Source organism: Pongo abelii, chromosome 9, assembly GCF_028885655.2.
Source record: "Pongo abelii isolate AG06213 chromosome 9, NHGRI_mPonAbe1-v2.0_pri, whole genome shotgun sequence".
Taxonomy (NCBI): Eukaryota; Metazoa; Chordata; class Mammalia; order Primates; family Hominidae; genus Pongo; species Pongo abelii.
In genome coordinates this window covers 114820420-114842848 of record NC_071994.2, presented here as the reverse complement: position 1 = coordinate 114842848, position 22429 = coordinate 114820420, and the positions used below count along the sequence as shown (strand labels likewise).

The following is a 22429-nucleotide window of genomic DNA, read 5'->3' as shown; positions in this document are numbered from 1 at the left end:
ATCCTTAAAGAAAATCAGGGCCATCAAGAAGTTATAAAATCTACAGATAAAAATAAATATCCTGGAGAAATTCTTTAAAGACACTGGAATCCATCTAAACACTTTATGGCATGTGAATGATCTGGCCCATGCCTACCTCTCCTGGCTTTTTTCCTATCGTTCTCACTGGCTAATACCTGCAGTTGCCTTACCACTCCAATTCGCTCTGGCCTCTCAGCCTTTGCATGTGTGGATCCACCTGCTTGAGGCAGATACCCCAGCCTCGATCTCTATCTCTCTCTCTCCCTCTCTCCTTTTTGTTTTTGTTTTTTTTTGAGACTGAGTCTCGCTCTGTTGCCTAGGCTGGAGTGCAGTGGCGGGATCTCAGCTCACTGCAACCTCTGCCTCCTGGGTTCAAGCAATTCTGCCTCAGCCTCCCGAGTAGCTGGGACTACAGGCGCACGCTGCCATTCCTGGCTAATTTTTTGTATTTTAGTAGAGACGAGGTTTCACCATGTTGCCCAGGCTGGTCTCGAACTCCTGAGCTCAGGCAATCTGCCCGCCTTGGCCTCCCAAAGTGCTAGGATTACAGGCATAAGCCACCGCGCCTGGCCTCTCCCTCTTTCTTTCTCTGTCTCCCCCATCCCCAATCCTGCCACAAATACCTTCTTGTTAATCAAGTGTTAGCTAATAATTTCCCTGATTCTTCCAGACAGAGTTAGTCTTTCTCCTAGCCTCATGTCCCTGAAAACAATGATCTTTTTGTGTTATATTAACTTAAAGGTCTGATTCTTATTTGATTAACTCCTTGAGGTAAGAGCAGAGTTAAGCTTTTTGTCACTGCTGCTGTTTTTGTCTTGAAATGTATGAATATCCAGGACTTAGTCCAAGAGCAGAGTAGAAGCTTAACAAACATTTACTAAAATTTTTGAGGATAGTGGAGATGATAGAGAATTAAGTGTGGGCAAGAAAATCTGAGTGCTTAGATATACTCTGTGCGCATGTGTGTGTGTGTTTCTGCTTGTAATGAATGGAAGCAGGGACACTAAATGTACAACCATAGAATGACGGACCCCAAAATTCAATTAGTGAGTACCCCTTTAGAAGAAGTGACACAGAATGCTTGGAAATGACAAAATGGTGTAGTGGGAGAAGGACAGATACTGTGGTCAGAGAGACCTAGGTTTGAATTCCAGGTCTGCTACTTATTATCTGTGTCAGCTCGGCCAATTGTTTAATCTCTTTGCATCTCAGCTTTCTCATCTAGTAACTGGCAATAGCTAAGCGGCTCCCAAGATTGCTGTGAAGATGAAGTAAGTATCTAGCAGAATACCTGAAAATAGTGAGGGCTCAATTAAATGTGAGTCATCACACTGTCTTCACCAGAGAGAACAACTTCACCAATCTGAATTTTTACCTGACTTCTATATAATTAGAAGAGCTTGATTAGATACTAAAAAACAAAAATAAAAACCAAAAAGACAAAACAAAAACCTGATATCACACAATGACATCAGAAACACTGATTTGACCCACCTATATTTTATGCCAGAATTATAATAGACATACTATAGCCAGGCAAAACTTGGTTACAACGTCAAAGCAATATTCTGTGTTTTTTGTTTGCAAGTTTCTTTGGTGTCTTACTTTGACATTTTCTTTTGAGATGTTAGTGACAGCACTTTGTAATTCCTACAGCATATGATTTACACACCTATAACCTTTCTCTGCCTAAAAAAACTCCTAGAACACATGCGCATGTATGTTTCTTGTAGCACTATTTGCAATAGCAAAGACTTGGAACCAACCCAAATGCCTGTCAATTATAGGATGGATATAGCAAATGTGGCACATATACACAATGGAATACTATGCAGCCATAAAAAAGAATGAGTTCATGTCCTTTGCAGGGACATGGATGAAGCTGGAAACCATCATCCTCAGCAAACTAAAGGAATAGAAAACCAAACAGCACATGTTCTCACTCATAAGTGGGAGTTGAACAATGAGAACACATGGACACAGGGAGGGGAACATCACACACGGGGGCCTCTTTGGGGGTGAGGGGAGGCGGGGAGGGAGAGCCTTAGGACAAATACCTAATCCATGCAGGGCTTAAAACATAGATGACGAGTTGATAGATGCAGCAAACCACCATGGCACATGTATACCTATGTAACAAACCTGCACATTCAGCACATGTATCCCAGAACTTAAAGTAAAAAAAAAATTTTAAAAATTAAAAAAAAAATGGTTCTCTTGGAAAAAAAGAACAACTCCTAGAACTCTTTTGTGCTATTGTTTTGGTAAATATTTTGTTTTGGTAATACGGGAATGTAAAGGTGAAGCAGGAGTTTTCCCCATTCTTTCTACAGAGCTAAGGACTTAAAAAAAAAAAAAAAAAAGAAAGACCTTCTCTGAAAAAGACAATTTTAGGGCAGCCGATGCTTTCAAGGAACATTAAACAAAATATCCCAGTGAAGTTCATTACAGAAGGTTAGCAAAAAAGAGTGAAATAAATGACACCAAATGGAAGGGCCAAAAGCAGAGGAAGGGAAAAAAACAAATGGAAGTGAACACACATAAACTATGAAAGCATTCTAATTTTGTGCATCACATTTTCACAACAAAAATGACAAATTGATACAAATCTTTATGTATATGTATATACATGTGATATATATATACACATACACACACATACACACACACAAATGAATATAACAAATTAACTGAAAAACATTTTGTCTTATTCAGGCAATCCCATTAGAAAAAAAAAATCACAGACTACAGAATGGAAAATCCATTACATATCCTGTAACATATGTAATATTGACATTTAAAATGAGTAAAAATTATTTGCCTCCCCTAATTGCCTAAGACAAAAACTAATGGGAAATGGCACAGAAACAAATCAGTTCAATGTACAAACATGAGGGTTTTACCTTATATTTTACACCATAATACAGCAAACCGAGGAAGCTACTTTGTCCCTAAACTTACTAAGTTCAATGAGTATTCAACCTAACAGGTCAATTAATAATTTCTTGGTCAGCCCCTGTCATCTGGATGTCTCCCTGCTCTTCTTTAACAATCTTAGAACAAAACACCACCATGTGTAACTTTGCTAAGCTTTTAACCCATGCTCTTTCTCTTCAAAACCCAAGTCAAACAAAATCTCCCTTACATACCTTCAACCTCTACTGCTGCTGCTCTAGTTCAGACTCATGTTTTCTTAAACGGACTGTTGCACTAGATTCCTTATTAGTCTTCCTGTCTTCCACCTCACCCACATCTCCCACCTTTCTTAATTCTGCTGCCAGAGACATATTTCTGACATGCAAATCTAATCATGTTATCCCAATTCCACTTTACCCCCACCCATGCCCTATAATTTTCAGTAGGCTAGACTCCCCATTACCTATAGAATAAACCATGAAATCTTTGACATGGCATTCAAGATGTTCCATATTCTGGTCTTTACTTATCTGCTCCCCCTGTATCAATCCCGCATGCCTACAGATTTTACATGTAACCAGTTTTGAATTCACAGTTCCCCACCATTCCAATCTCTGTCTACCTGCCTGCAACATTCTGCTTCTCTTTATCTTCCTGACAAGCTTCTCTAACTTCTCTCTCAAGTCTAAGTTGAAATAATTCCTTCTTTGTGAAGCTTCCCTAACTCTTCAGGTAGACTGCTTGTTCCCTCACCTATACTCCCGCGCAGTTTGTATATACTTTTAAAATTGCAACTATCATACTGTATTTTTCAGTTTTATTAAAGTGTAACTGACAAAAATTGTATATATTCAAGGTATACATGTTATTTTTACATATGGATATGTTGTGAAATGATTTCCACATATCATATTGTACTTAACATAGTACAGTACCTGATACATATTTATTGAGTGAATGAGAGTTCTGACTATGTAAATAAAGAGACTGAGAATATAAAACATTTTACAATTGTGAAAAGGCAAGGAGAAAAACAGGCAAACTAATCTCTACCCAACTTAGTTTTCATGTTATAAATCAAAACCCTATCGTATCAGAGCAAGGAAAGGTGCTTTTCTGTCTCAACTATTTCTCATTCTACCTCTATCACTTCTTTTGCCTTTTCTCTGCTTCTGGCTGTAGCCATCAGTCATAATGAGGAGAGCAGGCCAGAGTACCAGCAACCAGCATTGCTCCTCTAGCCCTGTCCTTTCTCCAATCACTCTGACACTAAGATAAATGTACCTCTTCCAGCAGAGCACCCCCCAACTCTGCCAATGGAATCTGGACACATCAGACCCCAGATGTAGCTCTGACCTGTGTATATTAATAATGAACTAATTCCCTTACTTTTAATTACACACAGAACTAAGGAAATGAATAAAATGGACTTTGAGAAAGCCTGATGTCATCAGGTAGAAATGCTGCTGAATCTGCGCCTGCAGGTCTGTTTCCACACACTGAGTGCAGTGGCTCACATCGGATCGTATTAGAGCCAGCTGTGTCCCAGTTACCTGCTATTTTGATATTCATGTTGTTATCCAGCAGGAGATTTTCAGCTTTGAGGTCACGGTGCACAATCTTCCGACCATGACAATAATCAACAGCAGACAGGATTTGCCAGAATTTTCGCCTGGCTTCAGACTCATTTAACCGGCCATGATTAGCAAGATAGTCTGTAAATGAAGACAGGATTAAGAATTAGTCACCAAAATAAAATAACTCCACTATTAGTAGTCACGAAATTTTTTTCCTCAAAAAGTTTTTTTTTTTTGGCCAGGAGCAGTGGCTCATGCCTGTAGTCCCAGCACTTTGGGAGGCTGAGGTGGGCAGATCACGAGGTCAGGAGATCGAGACCATCCTGGATAACACGGTGAAACCCCATCTCTACTAAAACTACAAAAATTAGCCAGGCGTGGTGGTGGGCGCCTGTAGTCCTAGCCACTGGGGAGGCTGAGACAGGAGAATGGTGTGAACCCAGGAGGCGGAGCTTGCAGTGAGCCGAGATCGCGCCACTGCACTCCAGCCTGGGCGACAGAGTGAGACTCTGTCTCAAAAAAAAAAACCAAACCAATAATTAGTGATAAAGTAATATGGTGTTTTCCAAGTTTCTTGACTTTGAAGAAGTATTTCTTTTTCTTTTTCTTTTTTTTTGAGATGGAGTCTTGCTCTGTTGCCCAGGCCGGAGTGTAGTGGCACGATCTCAGCTCACTGCAACCTCCAACTGCCAGGTTCAAATGATTCTTCTGCCTCAGCCTCCTGAGTAGCTGGAATTGCAGGTACCTGCCAACATGCCTAGCTAATTTTTGTATTTTTAGTATAGATGGGGTTTCACCACGTTGGCCAGGATGGTCTCGAACTCCTGACCTCGTGATCCTCCTGCCTCAGCCTCCCAAAGTACTGGGATTACAGGTGTGAGCCATCATGCCCGGCCTGGAGAAGTATTTCTAATCATATTTCACTGGAGTCCAAATAAATGGTGACAGCCCAAGACCAGTCAGCAGCAAGCAGCATAATATTCACGGTACAACTCAACATGATTTTTTTAATGTCTAGGTACTCTCTCTATTTGTTGAAAAGCTTATTATTTCACACTTTAAAAAAATAAAATTCATGTAAAACAGAGGAAATAAATGAATTCTCTGACATCTTGTCACACAGAAGACATCTTTTCTGAAACACTGTTTTCATGCAATTATTATACAAACCACCTGTAACATGAGATATGGTGATACCTGGAAGTAGCTTAAATAATTCACGCCCTGTGCTGTTGGAAGGAATTCTCATCTACCCAAGAACATGCAGACTTGTGCTCTAAACCAAACATTGTCATGACAACCATATTCTCTAAACTATAAGACAAATATATTTTGCAAGATATACTATCTTTATGCAATGTTATAATCTTTATTAAAGCAGCTTACCTGGAAATTAATTCTATGTAACTATGTACATCAATTCAATAAAACTAAACATTACCACTCATTAACATTTCACCCAAAGACCTGAAAGTCCTCTGAAATTACCTTTTGATCAACACAAATCTTGAAAGACTTTTAAATTTAATGTAATTGTCCTAACTAGGGAACTGTATGAGTGACTCAATATTCCCAGTCACCTGCACACATTTTCTGCTCTAGTGTTTACTAGCTTACTGGTTTTTAAATTCCCTGCCTTTGGCTCATGTCCTTCTCAATATTTACTATATATTTTTTTCTTTAGTTTTTCGATAGTCTTGTCTGTCGCCTAGGCTGGAGTGCAGTGGTGTAATCTTGGCTCACTGCAACCTCTGCTCCTCAGGTTCAAGCAATTCTCATGCCTCAGCCTCCCAAATAATTGGGACTACAGGTGCACACCACCACGCCTGGCTAATTTTTATATTTGTAGTAGAGACGGGGTTTCACCATGTTGCCCAGGCTGGTCTCAAACTCCTGACCTCAGGTGATCTGCCCGCCTTGGCATCCCAAAGTGCTGGGATTATAGGTGTAAGCCACCATGCCTGGCCTACCTACTATAAAATTTACTAATATTTACACAATACTTTATACTTTACAAAGCAGGTTTATATCACAGTGTCTCATTTCATCTTCCTAAAACCTTCTATGATAACTATTACTCAGTTCCCATTTTATAGATGAGAAAGCTGACAATCAGAGGGATTAAGTAATCTTGCTGAATTTGTACAACTGGTGACTGAACAGTCAATCTGGGGCTGTAATATTTGACATAATTTTTTATTATATTAAGCATCTTTACTAGACTCCTGTTGAAATCCTAACCATCCTTTTATTTTATTTGTTTACTTATTTTTTAGTCAGGGCCTCACTCTGTTGTTGCTCAGGGTACAGTATGGTGTGCAATTATAGCTCACTTCAACCTCAACCTCCTGGGCTCAATCAATCCTTCCACCTCAGCCTCCTGAGTAGCTGGGACTACAGATGCATGCCACCACATCTGGCTAATTATTAATATTTTATTTTTTGTAGAGATGGGGTCTCACTATGTTGTTCAGGCTGGTCTCAAACTCCTGGACTCAAGCAATCCTCCTGCCTTGGCCTCCCAAAGTGCTGGGATTACAGGTGTGAGCCATCACACCAGACCCTAACCATCCTTTTGAAACTCTAATTAAATGCCACCTTGACCTTAAATAGTCCCTCTTCACTTCAAACAGAAATAACCTGTTCTCTCAACACCTTGTCACTTATCATACACTGCCTCACACTGTATGTAATAATCTGCATGTGTATCACAAATATCCCAAGGTACACACACATGTGTATACACACAGCCCTTACTTTAAAAGAGGGGTCCTCAACCCCTGGGTCACAGACCAGCATTGGTCCATGGCCTGTTAGGAACCCGGCCCCCTGCCATAGGAATGCGAACCCTATTGTGAACTGCACATGAGAGGGATCTAGGTTGCATGCTCCTTTTGAGAATCTAACTAATGCCTGATGATCTGAGGTAGAACAGTTTCATCCCCAAATCATCCTCCCCAACCTGGGTCTGTGGAAAAATTGTCCTCCACTTATTTGGTCCCTGGTGCCATTTAAAAGGTTGGTGACTGCTGCTCTAACACATAGTGTTTTGAAGTATTAAAGACAACTTCATTTAAGCTTCCTGAAGACAGGAACTGTATTATTCTCTTTTGTACTCTGCAATGCTTAGCACTAAGCACAAAGCATTCTATGTATAATTCTTAGTACTTCGCTATTAGCCATATTCTAAATATTACAGGCTTTAAATGTAAGTGGGCATTTTATTCTTTTTTATGGGTTGGCATCAGAAACTGAGATGGTCAGCTCATTACATCTTCCTCTTGCCGTTGCAGAACCTGCATAGTAGCTATCCATAATTCTAAAGGAGAAAAGATCACTTAAGAACAAGTATGCATAATTTTTAGTCAAAATGTCCAAACTGCCAACAGAGACAGATTATGTTTAAGAACTGGCAAGTAGACAATGTGCCTTCTCTGCATAACAGCGAACCAGAGGCTCACTTCTACACTGGATGAGCTGGGAAGTCCACTATAAATATGGACCTTTGGGCAAATATAACCTACTGAGGGGAATGCAATATGCTTTCTGTAAGCGAATATCTTTTGAGTAGTTAATAATATCTTTCCTAAGATTCCACACAAAATGCTATTTAAGCTGTACCGCTAAATGAGACCATTTTTTCATGGACAAATGACTGACTTGTCCAAATAGACAACTTTTTTTTTTTCCTGAAGAAAATGCTGAGTCAATGGAGGTTAGTGGGAAAGATTTTTGAGATTTTGGCAACACAGAGAAATCTAACAGATTTAATGTGAACAAGTGGAAGTTTACATATATAGAAAGAGACCCCAAACTACAAAATGAGTCCCGCGAAGCACAATGGAATCTATAGTTATTGTTTTTTGAAGCTATCAGTCCAAATTGGGAGTACCACAGGCAAGGGGAAAGAAAACTTTGAAACGTGGCATCAGGAAGGGCACTGTCTGAAAAACAAAGGCATGGTATATCTGAATCTAAAGTTACCATGTAAAGACAGAATCATCACCTATCAGTAAATGTATAACACACAGTGTGAGAAAAATGGTCTAAATTCCAGAGACAAACTATTTAGAGAAGTGGCACTTTCACTCTTCAGGTGAAAATCTCGGCAGGCATTCCAGTGTATCTATTATCTTCCCCATGCTTTATGATTTCTGCAGTGTAGGCATCCCTGAAAACTGTAACATCTGCTGAGAAATCAGTAATAGAAGTAAGTGAGCCAGAAACCTGTGGCTGCAAATAAAATTTGTTTAGGCATACATCAACCCCTTCGAGGAACACAATCCAAGCTGAAGTTAATGCACATGGTCTTGAAGCTAACATATGAAAAGCACATTCATGTTTCACATTAAAAACCTTATTTATGGCCTGGTGTGGCAGCTCACACTGGTAATCCCAGCACTTTGGGAGGCTGAGGTGGGCAGATCACCTGAGGTCAGGAGTTCGAAACCAGCCTGGCCAACGTGGCGAAACCCTGTCTCTACTAAGTATACAAAAATTAGTCAGGCATGGTGGCAGGCACTTGTAATCCCAGCTACTAGAGAGGCTGAGGCAGGAGAATCGCTTGAACCTGGGAGGTGGAGGTTGCAGTAAGCCAAGATCGTGCCACTGCATTCCAGCCTGGGCGACAGAGCAAGACTCTGTCTCAAAAATAAATAAGTAAATAAATAAATAAATAATAATAAATAATAAAAACCTTATGATTACAGAACAAGCTTATGAGTGTAATAGCAACTGTCTATACTAACTGCTTATGTGTGTATTCTTGAGAGCTTGTTTGGAGGTTCTGGCAGAGGAGTGCAGCTACTCATATAACCTCGACCAAAGACCGGTCCTCCTCTATTGGGGATGGTTGTCCTCTTCGACCGAGCATGCAGCTTTTGGAGGGACACACATGGCGGGGTGAGGGAGGAAGGGGACAGCCGTCTAGCCAGCCAGATCAGCCAAATCAACTCTGGAGATCAGTGGGGTGACAGATGTCACAGCCAGATAGCTCTCATATCTGCTTATGTATTTTTGATGCATAAATACAGTTTTTAGAAAATTCCTGTTTCCTATGTTTATGTTGGTTCTAATTGTTAAGTGAAATGTAATTTTATGTTTGTTAACTTTAATAATGAAAACTTTTAAGGTTATATTTTGTATGTCAACACCCCCTCCAGTTTTGCTTTTCTGGTCATTATTTTTTATTGCCATTTTACAAAAATCATAGTCTGCAACAGACTGGCTAATTTAAACTCAATATTGACAGTTTGATAGTTTGAGAAATACTAGCACAGGCAAGGTAAACAGGCAATTACAATACACTGTGATGAAGGTTAGCATAGGTAGAAATGTCCTAATAAATACATTATTTCACAGATATCTTTTAAAATTTTCTATTATGAAAGTTTTGTATATACATAAAATCATATTAAATAGTATAATGAATCACCCAAATTCGAGTTATCAACATTGTCATACTTGTTTCATTTATCCTTTTTTTCCTCACGTAACGTAACATAAAGCAAATTTTGACATCAATTTGTTTCATTCTAAATACTTTTCTATGTATCTCTTAAAAAATGACATTTTCTTACATAAGTGCAATATCATTATCAAACCTAACATAATTAAAATTCCTTATTATCATCTAATACCCAGTCTGAATTCAAATCTCCATAGTTGGCTTGTTTGAATCAGGATACAAACCAAGATGAACATTTTATATTTGTTTATTTTGTTTCTGGAGCCCTTTTACGCTGGAACAGTACCCTTACTCTCACCCTCCCCCTTTTTCCTATGCCACTGACATGAAGAAACTGGGTCGGTCATCCTACATTCTGGATTTGTCCTTTGCTTCCTCACATTACTGTTTAACTTATTCTTCCATTTCCTATAGTCTCTATAAAGGACTGAATAGATTCAGGCTTAATATCTTTTGGGAGTGGCAATAATACATCACAGGTGCCTCTACTAGGAGGAATATAACATGTGGTTCTTCTTTTAGGAGTGTTAAGATTGGTCAGTAAGTACTGGGAGTGAGAGCCTGATCCTTCAATTAAAGATTCTTATCGATCTTTCTCCTAATAGCATGGTTCTCAAACTCCAGTGATTGTCAGAACCCTCAGAGGGCTTGTTAACACGCAGCTTACTGGGACTTACCCTTAGAGTTTCTGACATAGTTGGTTTTGGAAAGAGCCTGAGATTTCGTATTTTTTAAAGAAGTATCCAAGTGATATTTAAGATGCTGGAACAGGGGCCTGACTTTGAGAACCACAGCACTAACAGTTTTAGTATTCATTAGTGGCTGTTACATGAATCAATGATTTCATTAGGGGTTGCAAAATTATGATTTTTTTAATTGATTCCTGCCACATTTATTAGGTGAAATTCTTCTGTAGAGAAGTATTTTTTCTTGTCAACTAGAGTTATTATTCTGAAAAAAACTTCAATAGGTTGGAAGAATGAATGCTTAATTCTTCCTCTTTAAGTACCAATTTTCAAAGTAAGGAGTTGGCACGCTAGCCACTTCCAATGATGACCATTAAGATTTGTGTGTTTATTTCCCAGCTTTCTTTTTTCTTTTTTTTTCTTTCACAATTCAAGCACCATAATAAATGACTACAAAGGAGTCTGGGACCAGCATAAGCAACACAGTGAAATATCATTTCTAAAAAAAAATAAACTATCACCTTCATGCGGCTAACCTTTGATCTGCTTTATTCTTAGCTGAATGATGTTGGTTCTTTTTCATAATCTTCTCATTTAGTGCCTGTCTCAGGGTGCCTTTCATTACTCCAGTCAAGAGATATCTTAACACTCTGGCCCTGGGGCTTCTGCTCACAGACCCTACTGAAAGTCTAATAAAAATGATACATACATACACATGCACATATACAATTTAGTATATAATTTCAAGGAGGTCTATAAAATCTTAGGTTTAATACCAGGTTAAGAAACTCAGCCCTGGGAGATTTCATTCATTCCTTAGAATTTTTATAAGAATAATCTCCAAATTTGCCAATGACATTTGACATTTCAACAGCTACCTAATTATATATTTATACAGATTTTCTTTCTGCCACTGCAATGTTATCAAGACAGAGCTCATCTTTCTTTTTATAAACTTCATTACCACCTTCTAAGTCACTATAACTATCATCTTACAGTCAACCTCAAAAATTCAAGAGTCATCTTCTATCAACCCTGAAGGCTGATGCCCCAACAAGCAGATTTCAAGTTATACAGATTAAAGTTATATATAGTATAATTAATCAGTGCTTTCAGTCTGCACTTATAGATAAGTACATTTCATAAGCATAGTGCCTGATACATAATAAATGCTCAATAAATGTTAGTTGCTATCATCATCGTCGTCACTGCTTAGTGGTATCCCTTCTCTTCCCCCAGGGATAAGAGGCAGCCTTCCCAGCATCTTACCAAAGAAGTGGAGGAAACCCAGACAGCTGAGTTCCCTCAAGTCTCAGGGGTGTGAGAATCTTTGCATGACTATCTTTAAGCCTCATGTTCTTCAGTCAGAAATTACTAGCATTCCTCAAAGATGGAGCTGAATAATAGCACAAAAGATTAATAATTTATGGAATTAAATATTTAATATTATGTTAAAAGGATTTAATTTGTAATTTCATCAATTTGTAATTTTGGAGTAAAGTAAAAAGGTTGATGCCAATTAAATATTTTATGCTTAAAGAATCTTTTTTTTTTAAAAAAAACTCAATTAAATCCTGGCAAGAGGTTCCTAACCCACAAATCTGCAGACTTCACAATTGTAGTTACTGAATTTGAAGAGAAACAGTGTTTTCAGGAATATGACCACTATGAACGATGAAGCTCCAATAAGGTAATCAAAACTGGCTAATTTGCTCTCTTTAAAATATTTTGAAGAGCTATTATTTTCAATCCTCACATCTAAATCTATACTCATCTTTTCCTCTAACAGTTTTTTCTTCTAATCAGTATAAAAATGTTACTATGAAACCCCCCCCACTGCTTTTTTTTTTTGAGATGGAGTCTCGCCCTGTCACCCAGGCTGGAGTGCAATGGTGCGATCTCGGCTCACTGCAACCTCTGCCTCCCGGGTTCAAATGATTCTCCTACCTCAGCCTCCCAAGTAGCTGGGATTACAGGTTCCTGCCACCATGCCCAGCTAATTTTTGTATTTTTAGTAGAGATGGGGTTTCACCATGTTGGCCAGGCTGGTCTTGAACTCCTGACCTCGTGATCCGCCCACCTCGGCCTCCCAAAGTGCTGGGATTACAGGCGTGAGCCACCGTGCCCGGCCAAAAAAACCCTTTTTATTGTAGATCAAGACTTCAATCTTGACAGCTCAGCTTGTGCTGGTTCTTGCCAATCACTCTTGGAATATTACAGAGAAAGGAAGTCCCACTGGATGAAATAATTTGAACTGTTTTTAGCACATTGATACATGTACCACCTGACATGTGAACACTAGCAGAAAATGGATTAGGTGTCTGATTCTGTATTAATTAGGATAACGTGGGTTACCCTAATTTTAAATATTAGGTTATAATACTATTTATAATATTAAACTTTTAACCTTGAGATATATTTATGAATATAAAACTACAGATTGTAAAACACTTTGCTTTTCTGTTTGTTTTTGTAAGCATATAATCATTTCAAATTGTGTGTTCGACAAAAATTAAGGAAATTGTTGCTTGTGGTATACTCTGGCAATTTAATTGTGCTTTCAGCAATTTCCCTACATTAGGCTGTTCGCATCTGTTAGATTCTGAATCAGTTCTTCAAGCTATGTGCAACTACTGAAGCAAACCATGGTCTTCTGAGAATTTTTAGTTACATAGTTGAAAGTTTTCAAGGTTATTTACAATTGACTTTCATGACTATATGTTCAACTTTCTGGTTTAATTAAAAGCAAATATAGTCAAACTTTTCTAAAATTATTTATAATCCCCGCATAGAAGCTACTAGATTGTAATATATGATGACAGTAACAGATATCAAATGAACAGATGACTTCAAACATTTTCCACATCTTTAATAAAACACATAAATAAAATACATTTCTAGATTTCTTTCTACTTAGGAAGATTTCAAAATGTAGTAGGAATAAATTCTAGAGTCAGACAAGCCTGATTTTGAACCGAGGCTCTATTCTTCACTGCTGTGTCATGTTGGGCAAGTTATTCAGGCCTTGGGTTACTCTGATTTCTCAGTAAAAAACCCCAAATTGTGTTTTTGCTGGGAGAGTCATACCTTAAATTGCTCTGCACATGAACTGGCACTTGATGGCAAAGAACCCTTAAAGGGGGTTTTATTCCACATCTAGCCTACTGGCTTCTGCCCATACATAACAATTTCTTTATCCTGTCACGTAAGAATATCATGCTGTCTGCAGCATCAAATAAGAGCCTAGTACTTACAACATAAAATGTGCATTAGTAAGAAATTTATAATTCTAACTCTGAAATATTTAATAGGGCAAATCAAGGCTGATAAACATGTACAGAAAACCATAATTTTTTTTGCCAGTTTCCATATATATGTAAAGATCTTAAAAAGCACCCTAAATATCTCAGTCAATGAGAATAAAATCAATTACATAAGAGTGATGAGCATAGTAGCACAGGACTCATGGCCCTTAACTGTCCTGACTTTTTTTCAGGTCAATCTCAAAGCACAGTGCTTTCTTCCTCATGGAATCAAATTAAGAAAGAAAGTTACACTACTTGAGTTTGAAGAATAAACTCTGTTTGACAAATATTTGAGTCACTTATTTGTGTCTCTCATGATGCTTGGCACTTTGGCCTCATGAAACTTCTATTTGAGTGGAGAAAAAGACAATGAATAAGCAGACAAACATTACAATTTCAGGGGGCAATAAATGCTAGAGGTACAGGGATGATCAACTGAAAAGTATCTGGGTGAGGCCACTGTAGACAGGGTGATCATGAAAGGCTTCTTTTTGAAGGTACTATTTCAACTGGGAGAAAAGCATTCTAAAAAAAGGTGCAGCACGTTCACAAAACTGAAAGGAGACCAATGAGGCTAACGCATAAAGAACAGGGAAAGAGGAAGGCGTATGATGAAACTGAAGAAGTGAAAGTCAAACTAAGCAAGGATTTCTAGGCCTAACAAGGGGGTCTGTATCTTAAAATATTGATAGCCACTTAAGGGCTTTAAGTAGATGAGAGACTTGATCTAATTTACATTTGTAAAAAGCACTGAAAAATAATCTGAAACTGTGAACTCAGGTTAATAATCTGTACAGTCCCATTAAGCAAAAATTAAAACAAAAAATTTAAGCACCTCTATGACAATGGTCCTAAATGCTAATGTGGGAACCACAAGGAAATAAAATTCAGTCCCCAATGCAAACAAGTACATATAACAAAAGAAGATTAAATAATAAAAACTTTAGGCCGGGTGTGGTGGCTCAAGCCTGTAATCCCAGCACTTTGGGAGGCTGAGGTGGGCAGATCACCTGAGGTCAGGAGTTCGAGACTAGCCTGGCGAAACCCTGTCTCTACCAAAAATACCAAAAAAAAAAAAAAAAAAAAAAAAATTAGCTGGGCATGGTGGCACACGCCTGTAATCTCAGCTACTCAGGAGGCAGAAGTAGGAGAATCGCATGAACCCGGGAGGCGAAGGTTGCAGTGAGCTGAGACCACGCCACTGCACTCCAGCCTGGGTGGCAGAGTAAGACTCCATCTCAAAAAAAAACAAAAAACAAAAAACAACTTTAATCAGTACTTCAAGACAATAATAGAAGAGATGTCATGAGGCAATACTGGCTTACAGACAAGATGAGATACTGTCTGAAACATCAGAACTCTCTTAATGTAATTCCAGAACAATAGCTGGGTTTTCTTACTGATTTCAATATATGTAGTAACATTTCATTAACTGTCCCAGAGCTGTTTTTTTAGGCAATAATTAAAAAAAAAATGAATAGCCTGGGAAAGTGCCAGAGTCACATTTAATACTACCAGGTTATGATGATGTCATCTGGATGGTATTAAACATTCCAGACAATTCCCCAAATAGGTACTTTCATCCCACCTATTTTTATCATCTCTCCAGGACCTCAAAGTCTGTTGTGAATTATTTCTAAGTGATGACTATGACTGGACTGACAAATGAGTCACTCTAAGCTGAACTACTGATATTGTGTGCTATTTACTCTATTTATGGTAGTGTTATAATAATATTTATAAATGCAATCTGGTCACACTTCTAACACATTCTTTACACAGATAAATACATCCAGATAGCTATATTGATATGCAATTATTTCTTAAGAAGGAAAGAAATGTAGTCTAAAGAACAGACTATGATTTACCAAAACACTCAATTTTTAGGAATTAGGATTCAAATGTCAAACTTGGAGAATAAGATACTGATGAAGGAAGCAGATTTGTTAATTTTAATATTTTGGTTTCTGTATAGAAGTACTCTAAAGATATCTACATTTTTAGCAAATATTTGAGATCTAAGACATCATCATTCATTCATAAATCAAAGGGCAAATATATCTATTGTACTTCTTTCTTTGAGTTCTTCAGGTGAAAGAATAAAAAACAATGAAGCCAAGCTGGATGGTTCATTCAGAAATGTGCTCAACATCACTACTTAGAGAAATGCAAATCAAAACCACAATGGAGAGACCATCTCACAACAGTCAGAGTGGTTGTTATTAGAAAGTCCATAAAGAAGAGATGCTGGCAAGGTTGTGGAGAAATGGGAATGCTTATATACTGCTGGTGGGAATAAAAACTAGTTCAGCTGCGGTGGGAAGCAGTTTGGAGATTTCTCAAAGAAGGTAAAACAGAATTACTGTTCAGCCCAGCAATCCCATGACTGGGTATATTCCCAAAGGAATGTAAATCATTCTACCAGAAAGACATATGCATGTGTATGTTCATTACACACTAATCACAATAGCAGAAGTGTGGAATCAACCTAGACGCCCATAAATGGTGGTTTGGATAAAGACAACATAATACATATACATGATGGAATACTACACAGCCATAAAAAGGAGGAAATACTATCCTTTGCAGCAACATGGATGCAGCTGGAAACCATTATCCTAAGTGAATTAGAGAAGAAACAGAAAACCAAAAACTGCCATGTTCTCACTTCTAAGTAGGAGCTAAACATTGAGTAACACTGAGTACACAGGGACACAAAGAAGGGAAGAAAGACAATGGGGCCTACTTGAGGGTGGGGGGTGGGACGACGGTGAGGGTTGAAAGATGGCCTAACGGGTACATGCTTACTAGCTGACTGACAAAATAATTTGTACATCCAAACCCCAGGAACATACAATTTACCCGTGTAACAAACCTGCACAGGTACTCGCTTGAACCTAACATAAAAATTGGAAGAAAGAAAAAAATTGGCACTGGGAACCCAAGAATATAGATTAAGCTGTGCTGAGCAGGAACAATTTTTCAATGAAGCTTTTTCAATACAGTTAGCTAACTAGTAAATCAAAGTTCTTGGGAAAACAAGTTCATGAAAAGTCAAGCCCTAGTTTATTAGCTAGTGGCTTGAGTGTGATGTGTTTACTGAGGTCCTACACAGTAAGTAATAATGACATCGTGAAGTCACTTGTCAGAGAAAAGAAAGAAAACAAGGAAAGGGAAGGGCCAGCTGCAAAAACCAAAACTATCTGCTCACCTAGAAATCAAAGAGGATGGAGAATTCAGTGATGAATTGACAGGGTTGAAATACTGCTGTAGTACATTGCTTTTCCCATTTCTTCACTCCCTGCCTGTAAGAGATTTATCCATACCCTTTGTCACATGACTTTGCAATGCCTCCCAGTACAACAGGTGGTGCATATCCCTGCCTTGTTGCTTCTGGTTTTGGTCATGGAGAATGTGTGTGGTTTGATTTCATCTCCTATGTTTCTATCATCTACCACGAGAAAAGCATATGTAGAATGAGAGACATGAGGAGTAGATCTGAACCCAATTATATAGCCTGAAATGGAGTCACCCTAAATGACTCATAGACAAAGAATATCTGTTGATGTAAGCCACTAAATTTTAGAGGCTGTCTGTTACAGGTGGCTCACACCTGTAGTCCCAGCACTTTGGGAGGCTGAGGTGGTTGGATCACCTGAGGTCAGGAGTTCAAGATCAGCCTGGCTAACATGGTGAAAACCCATCTCTACTAAAAATACAAAAACTAGCTGGGTGAAGTGGCACGCGCCTGTGATCCCAGCTACTTGGGAGGCTGAGGCAGGAGAATCGCTTGAACCTGGGAGGTGGAGGTTGCAGTGAGCCGAGACTGCACCACTGCATTCCAGCCTGGGTGACAGAACGAGACTCCATCTCAAAAAAAAAAAAATTATCACAGTAGAAATATGACTGGTATACAATTTCCAATATTGGAAACAAGTTTACTCAGCTATAAAACTCACAATTGTACAAAGACATCTTTTGAACATTTTCACTACACAATTTACGATTGTGGTATTTTGTGTTCCTTAACTATAATACATGCATTATTTTTACACATCTGGATGACATCTTTAGATATTAAGACCAACCTGATTGGCTTTGAAAAACATTTGGTTGGGAACTATTCATGCGGACTATATTAATTATTAGCCCCATTAAGTAAGATGATGTAGAAAAGACTAGTCTCAAGTTTTCTCTCAGAAAGAAGTCACTTGAGCACTTTTTCCAAGCCAGTTCACCCACCAGACTTACCCACTGCCTCCTATCTCCAAGTTCAATAATGGGAAAGGGGGACAACTGTGTAGGCATGGTTCTGAAGAATCATATGATCCAATACCAGAAATATAGGGAGATAAAAGAGACAGAGGGGTTAGTTATGGCTAACTCCTAAATCAAGGGAACAATAAAAGAAAGACGATAGCTCCACAACAACATGGACTAACGTTAAAAACACTGGGCTCTGTTCTCAGCTCCTGGGCCATCACTCAGTCTTTGTAGGCCTGTTTCTAAATATAACTACATAACCTGTAAGCTTTTTTTTTTTTCTTTTCTTTTCTTTTTTTTTTTTTTTTAAATGGAGTCTCGCTCTGTCGCTCAGTTTAGAGTGCAGTGGTGCGATCTCAGCTCACTGCAACCTCCGTCTCACGGGTTCAAGTGATTCTCCTGCCTCAGCCTCCCGAGTAGCTGGGATTACAGGCGCGTGCCACCACGCCTGGCTAATTTTTGTATTTTTAGTAGAGATGGGGTTCCACAATGTTGGCCAGGCTTGTCTCGAACTCCTGACCTCAGGTGATCCACCTGCCTTGGCCTCCCAAATGCTAGGATTACAGGCGTGAACCACCGCGCCCAGCCTCTCTAAGGATGCTTTTTAATTCAACATTAATACTTCAAAGTTTATCAGTTTTATATAAAAATGTGACTTCAAATATTCTTTTGGCTTATTTTTATCTAATCTCTTACCCTATAATTTCTAGTACAAAAATTCTGAGGGCACTTGTTTTAGGACTGGAGAGAAGTTAGATACATGGAATGGCAGCCCTGAAATTGCTTCTCATTCAGCAGTGAGGCTGAAAGGACAACATCCTAAGTAGAAAATATCTGATTGCTAGAAGCCAGAACAGAACAAATCCAAGAGGCCCACAGGAAAGTCAAAGGTAAACGGCTCCAGTTTGGGCAGTATTCAGGGATCTAACACAGGCAGGAGAGCCTGGATCTCCACCTATGGTAGTTTCAGAAAACAAGACCTGACATCTCACAAAGCTAGCAGTAATGTGCCAAAACAGGAGTACTCAGAGTTGCAGAAATACAATCAAATGACAGAATGGATATCAAACCTTGTGACCATGTAGCTATTTAATAAATGTTTCTTTCAACAACAGCAAAAGAAACTGACAATGCTTCTAAAACTTGCTAGTTCTAAGAACTTAGTGATAATGACTCTGACTAACAGAGGAACAGGTAGTCTTGAGCAAGGTTTTCTTCTGTGGCCTTTAAAAGATTCATATTCAGCAAAAAGACATGACTTCATAGAGTTGGGTTTGCAGATTCAATATTTACATTTAATGATGTCTCCAGGTGGTTTAAGTGGTTAGTCTTGAACCACAAGTGTAGTTAACCAGTTAAGAGATTAGCATGGGTTTCCAATCATTACTCGTAGGGAAACCAAACACGCCATGTAATGCTGATGCACAAAGTTTAAAATAAAGGCAAGTTTAAAATATAGTACTCAAAAATACAGTTTGGTACCTTTCTCACTAACCTTAAGTTTTGTTAAAGCCAGATTTTAAATGAATAGTGGTCGAATCAAGAGAGTTTAGAAAGTGTCTTACTCTGCATCCTTCGCTCAAAGGTCTGGACCTACCAAAGTTAAAACATCGTTCTAGGACTTGAAAGACATTAAAAGTCCTTGTATCCTCTTGAAGGTGTTGTTTCTACAGATTTCAGAGCAAGAGTTTTCTGACTACCTTGTAGGTGTTTAGTCAGCAGCTTCTTGATAGTCTCTGACCTACCTTTCTAATCAATCTTTTCCACCATCTTCCTTCCTCTTCCAGCGGAAGGAAAAAAAAATTAATTTAATAGTAAATTCATTTTGCTTTCTAGGAATTAAGACATGCTTAATCTAATCACTATTTAACGATCCAACTATTATGAGGTTGTTAATCAAAAGTAAATTATAATCTAGAAGTAGCTTCTCTGCTCCTTCTCAAATCTCTGTCTGGTTTGGCCACTCCTGCCTCCACTGTGTCCATCAGGGTGACCCAGAAGTCCTACAAGGTGTCCACCTCTGGCCCCTGGGCCTTCAGCAGCTGCTCCTCCATGAGCAGGCCTGGTGCCTGCATCAGCTCCTTGAGCTTCTCCTGGTGGGCAGCAGCAGCAGCTTCTGGGGTGGCCTAAGTGCCAGCATAGGTCTGAGTGGAGGCTATGCTGGGGCCAGTGGTATGGGGGGGCATCACAGCCATTATGGTAAACCAGAGCCTGCTAAGCTCTTTTAAGCTGGAAGTGGACCCCAACATCCAGGCCGTGTGTAACCAGGAGAAGGAGCAGATCAAGACCCTTGACAAGAAGTTTGCCTCCTTCATCAACAAGTTGTGGTTCCTGGAGCAGCAGAACAAGGCACTTGAGACCAAGTGGAGCCTCCTGCAGCAGCAGAAGATGGCTGGGAGCAACATGGATGAGATGTTCGAGAGCCACATCAACACCCTTCGGTGTCAGCTGGACACTCTGGGTCAGAGAAGCTGAAGCTGGAGGTGGAGCTTGGTGATACACAGGGGCAGCTTGAGGACTTCAAGAAAAAGTAGGAGGATGAGATCAACAAGCATACAGAGAAGGAAAACGAATTTGTCTTCATCAAGAAGGATGTGGATGAAGCTTACATGAACAAAGCAGAGCTGGAGTCTCGCCTGGAAGGGTTGACTGATGAGATCAACTTCCTCAAGCAGCTGTATGAAGGAGATCCAGGAGCTGCTGTCCCAGATCTTGGACACATCTGTTGTTCTGTCCGTGGACAACAGCTGCTCCCTGGACATGGACAGCATCATCACCAAGGTCTGTGCTCAGTATGAGGACATCTCCAATCACAGCCAGGCCAAGGCTGAGAGCATGTACCAGATCAAGTATGAGGAGCTGCAGAAGCTATCTGGAAAGCACTGGGATGACTTGCATTGCACAAAGACAGAGATCTCAGAGATGACCCAGAACATCAGCTAAGGGCCTCAGAGACCAGAGGGCTTCCCTGGAGGCTGCCATCAGATGCTGAGCAGTATGTGGGGAGCTGGCCATTAAGCACGCCAATGCCAAACTGGTGGAGCTGGAGGCCGCCCTGCAATGGGCCAATCAGGACATGGTGTGGGAGCTGCATGAGTACCAGGAGCTCATGAACATCAATTTAGCCCTGGACATCGAGATCACTACCTACTGCAAGCTGCTGCAGGGCAAGGAGAGCTGGCTGGAGTCTGGGATGCAGAATATGAGTATCCATAGGAAGACCACCACTGGCTACTCAGGTGGGCTGAGCTGGGCCTATAGGGGCCTCACAAACTCTGGTCTCAACTACAGCCTGGGCTCTAGCTTTGGTTCTGGTGGGGGTTCTGGCTCCTTCAGCTGCCCCAGCTCCTCCAGGGGCCTGATTGTGAAGAAGATCAAGATCCATGATGGGAAGCTGGTGTCCGAGTCCTCTGATGTCCTGTCCAAGTGAACAGCCATGGCAGCCCCTCCCTGCCTACCCCCTTCTGTGGCTGTCCCAGAGCCTGTCGGGGAGGCAGCTGTGCAGGGGAGCATAAGGAAAAGGAGACCCACCTGAGGCTCAGCCCTAGCCTTCAGCCCCCTTGGAGGAGTTTATTGCCTGGGGTACCCACTCTTGCCCATGCCCCCAACTAAAAACCAGTTCAATTATTTTTTTCCAAAATAAAGCCCTAGCTAGCTCTGCCAACCATCAAAAAAGAAAAAATTATGATTCTTTTATAATTTTGATTGTATCCTGTTAGAACTGCATAAATCCAAGAGGAGCTCAAGCCTTGCAGAAATTCTGAACTTTCTCTACTTTAAAGTTCATCATGCACTAATATTCCCAACAGTTCAAATAGATTACCTCATGTGCTATTCAAATATTTTGTGGACCATTAAACTTTTATATAAATAAGGGTGTCTATTAACCAGACAAGCTGGAAAAACCCAGTGATCTGTCAATCCCTTTGGATTTGATTCTTTGAAATATGCAGGATTAAGCTATCAGTGCCACCATGGATTTATAACTCACATGCAGTGAGTTTCTGGCTTTATGTTTCACGAAGAAAATTTAATCATGCAGATGTATGACAAATATTTCATTCACAGTATTTTAAACTACTATAATTAGGTTGCAGCTTGTGCCATGAATGGGACAGAGTTTTATCAAATATGGGCATCCCCATAACACATAGATTAAAGGCGCAAAAGTGGCAGCAGGGAGGAGGGATGAAG

At 39.6% G+C, this 22429-nt stretch overlaps 1 protein-coding gene across 2 annotated transcripts in view; it reads right to left on the bottom strand.

The window, feature by feature from the left end:
• Positions 1 to 22429, bottom strand: part of SIK2 (salt inducible kinase 2) — a 123246-nt gene that overhangs the window by 33314 nt on the left and 67503 nt on the right. For both annotated transcript variants that reach the window (NM_001131291.1, XM_054523544.2), the window contains 1 exon segment: positions 4491 to 4652. In NM_001131291.1, coding sequence (NP_001124763.1) covers positions 4491 to 4652 — 162 coding nt within the window.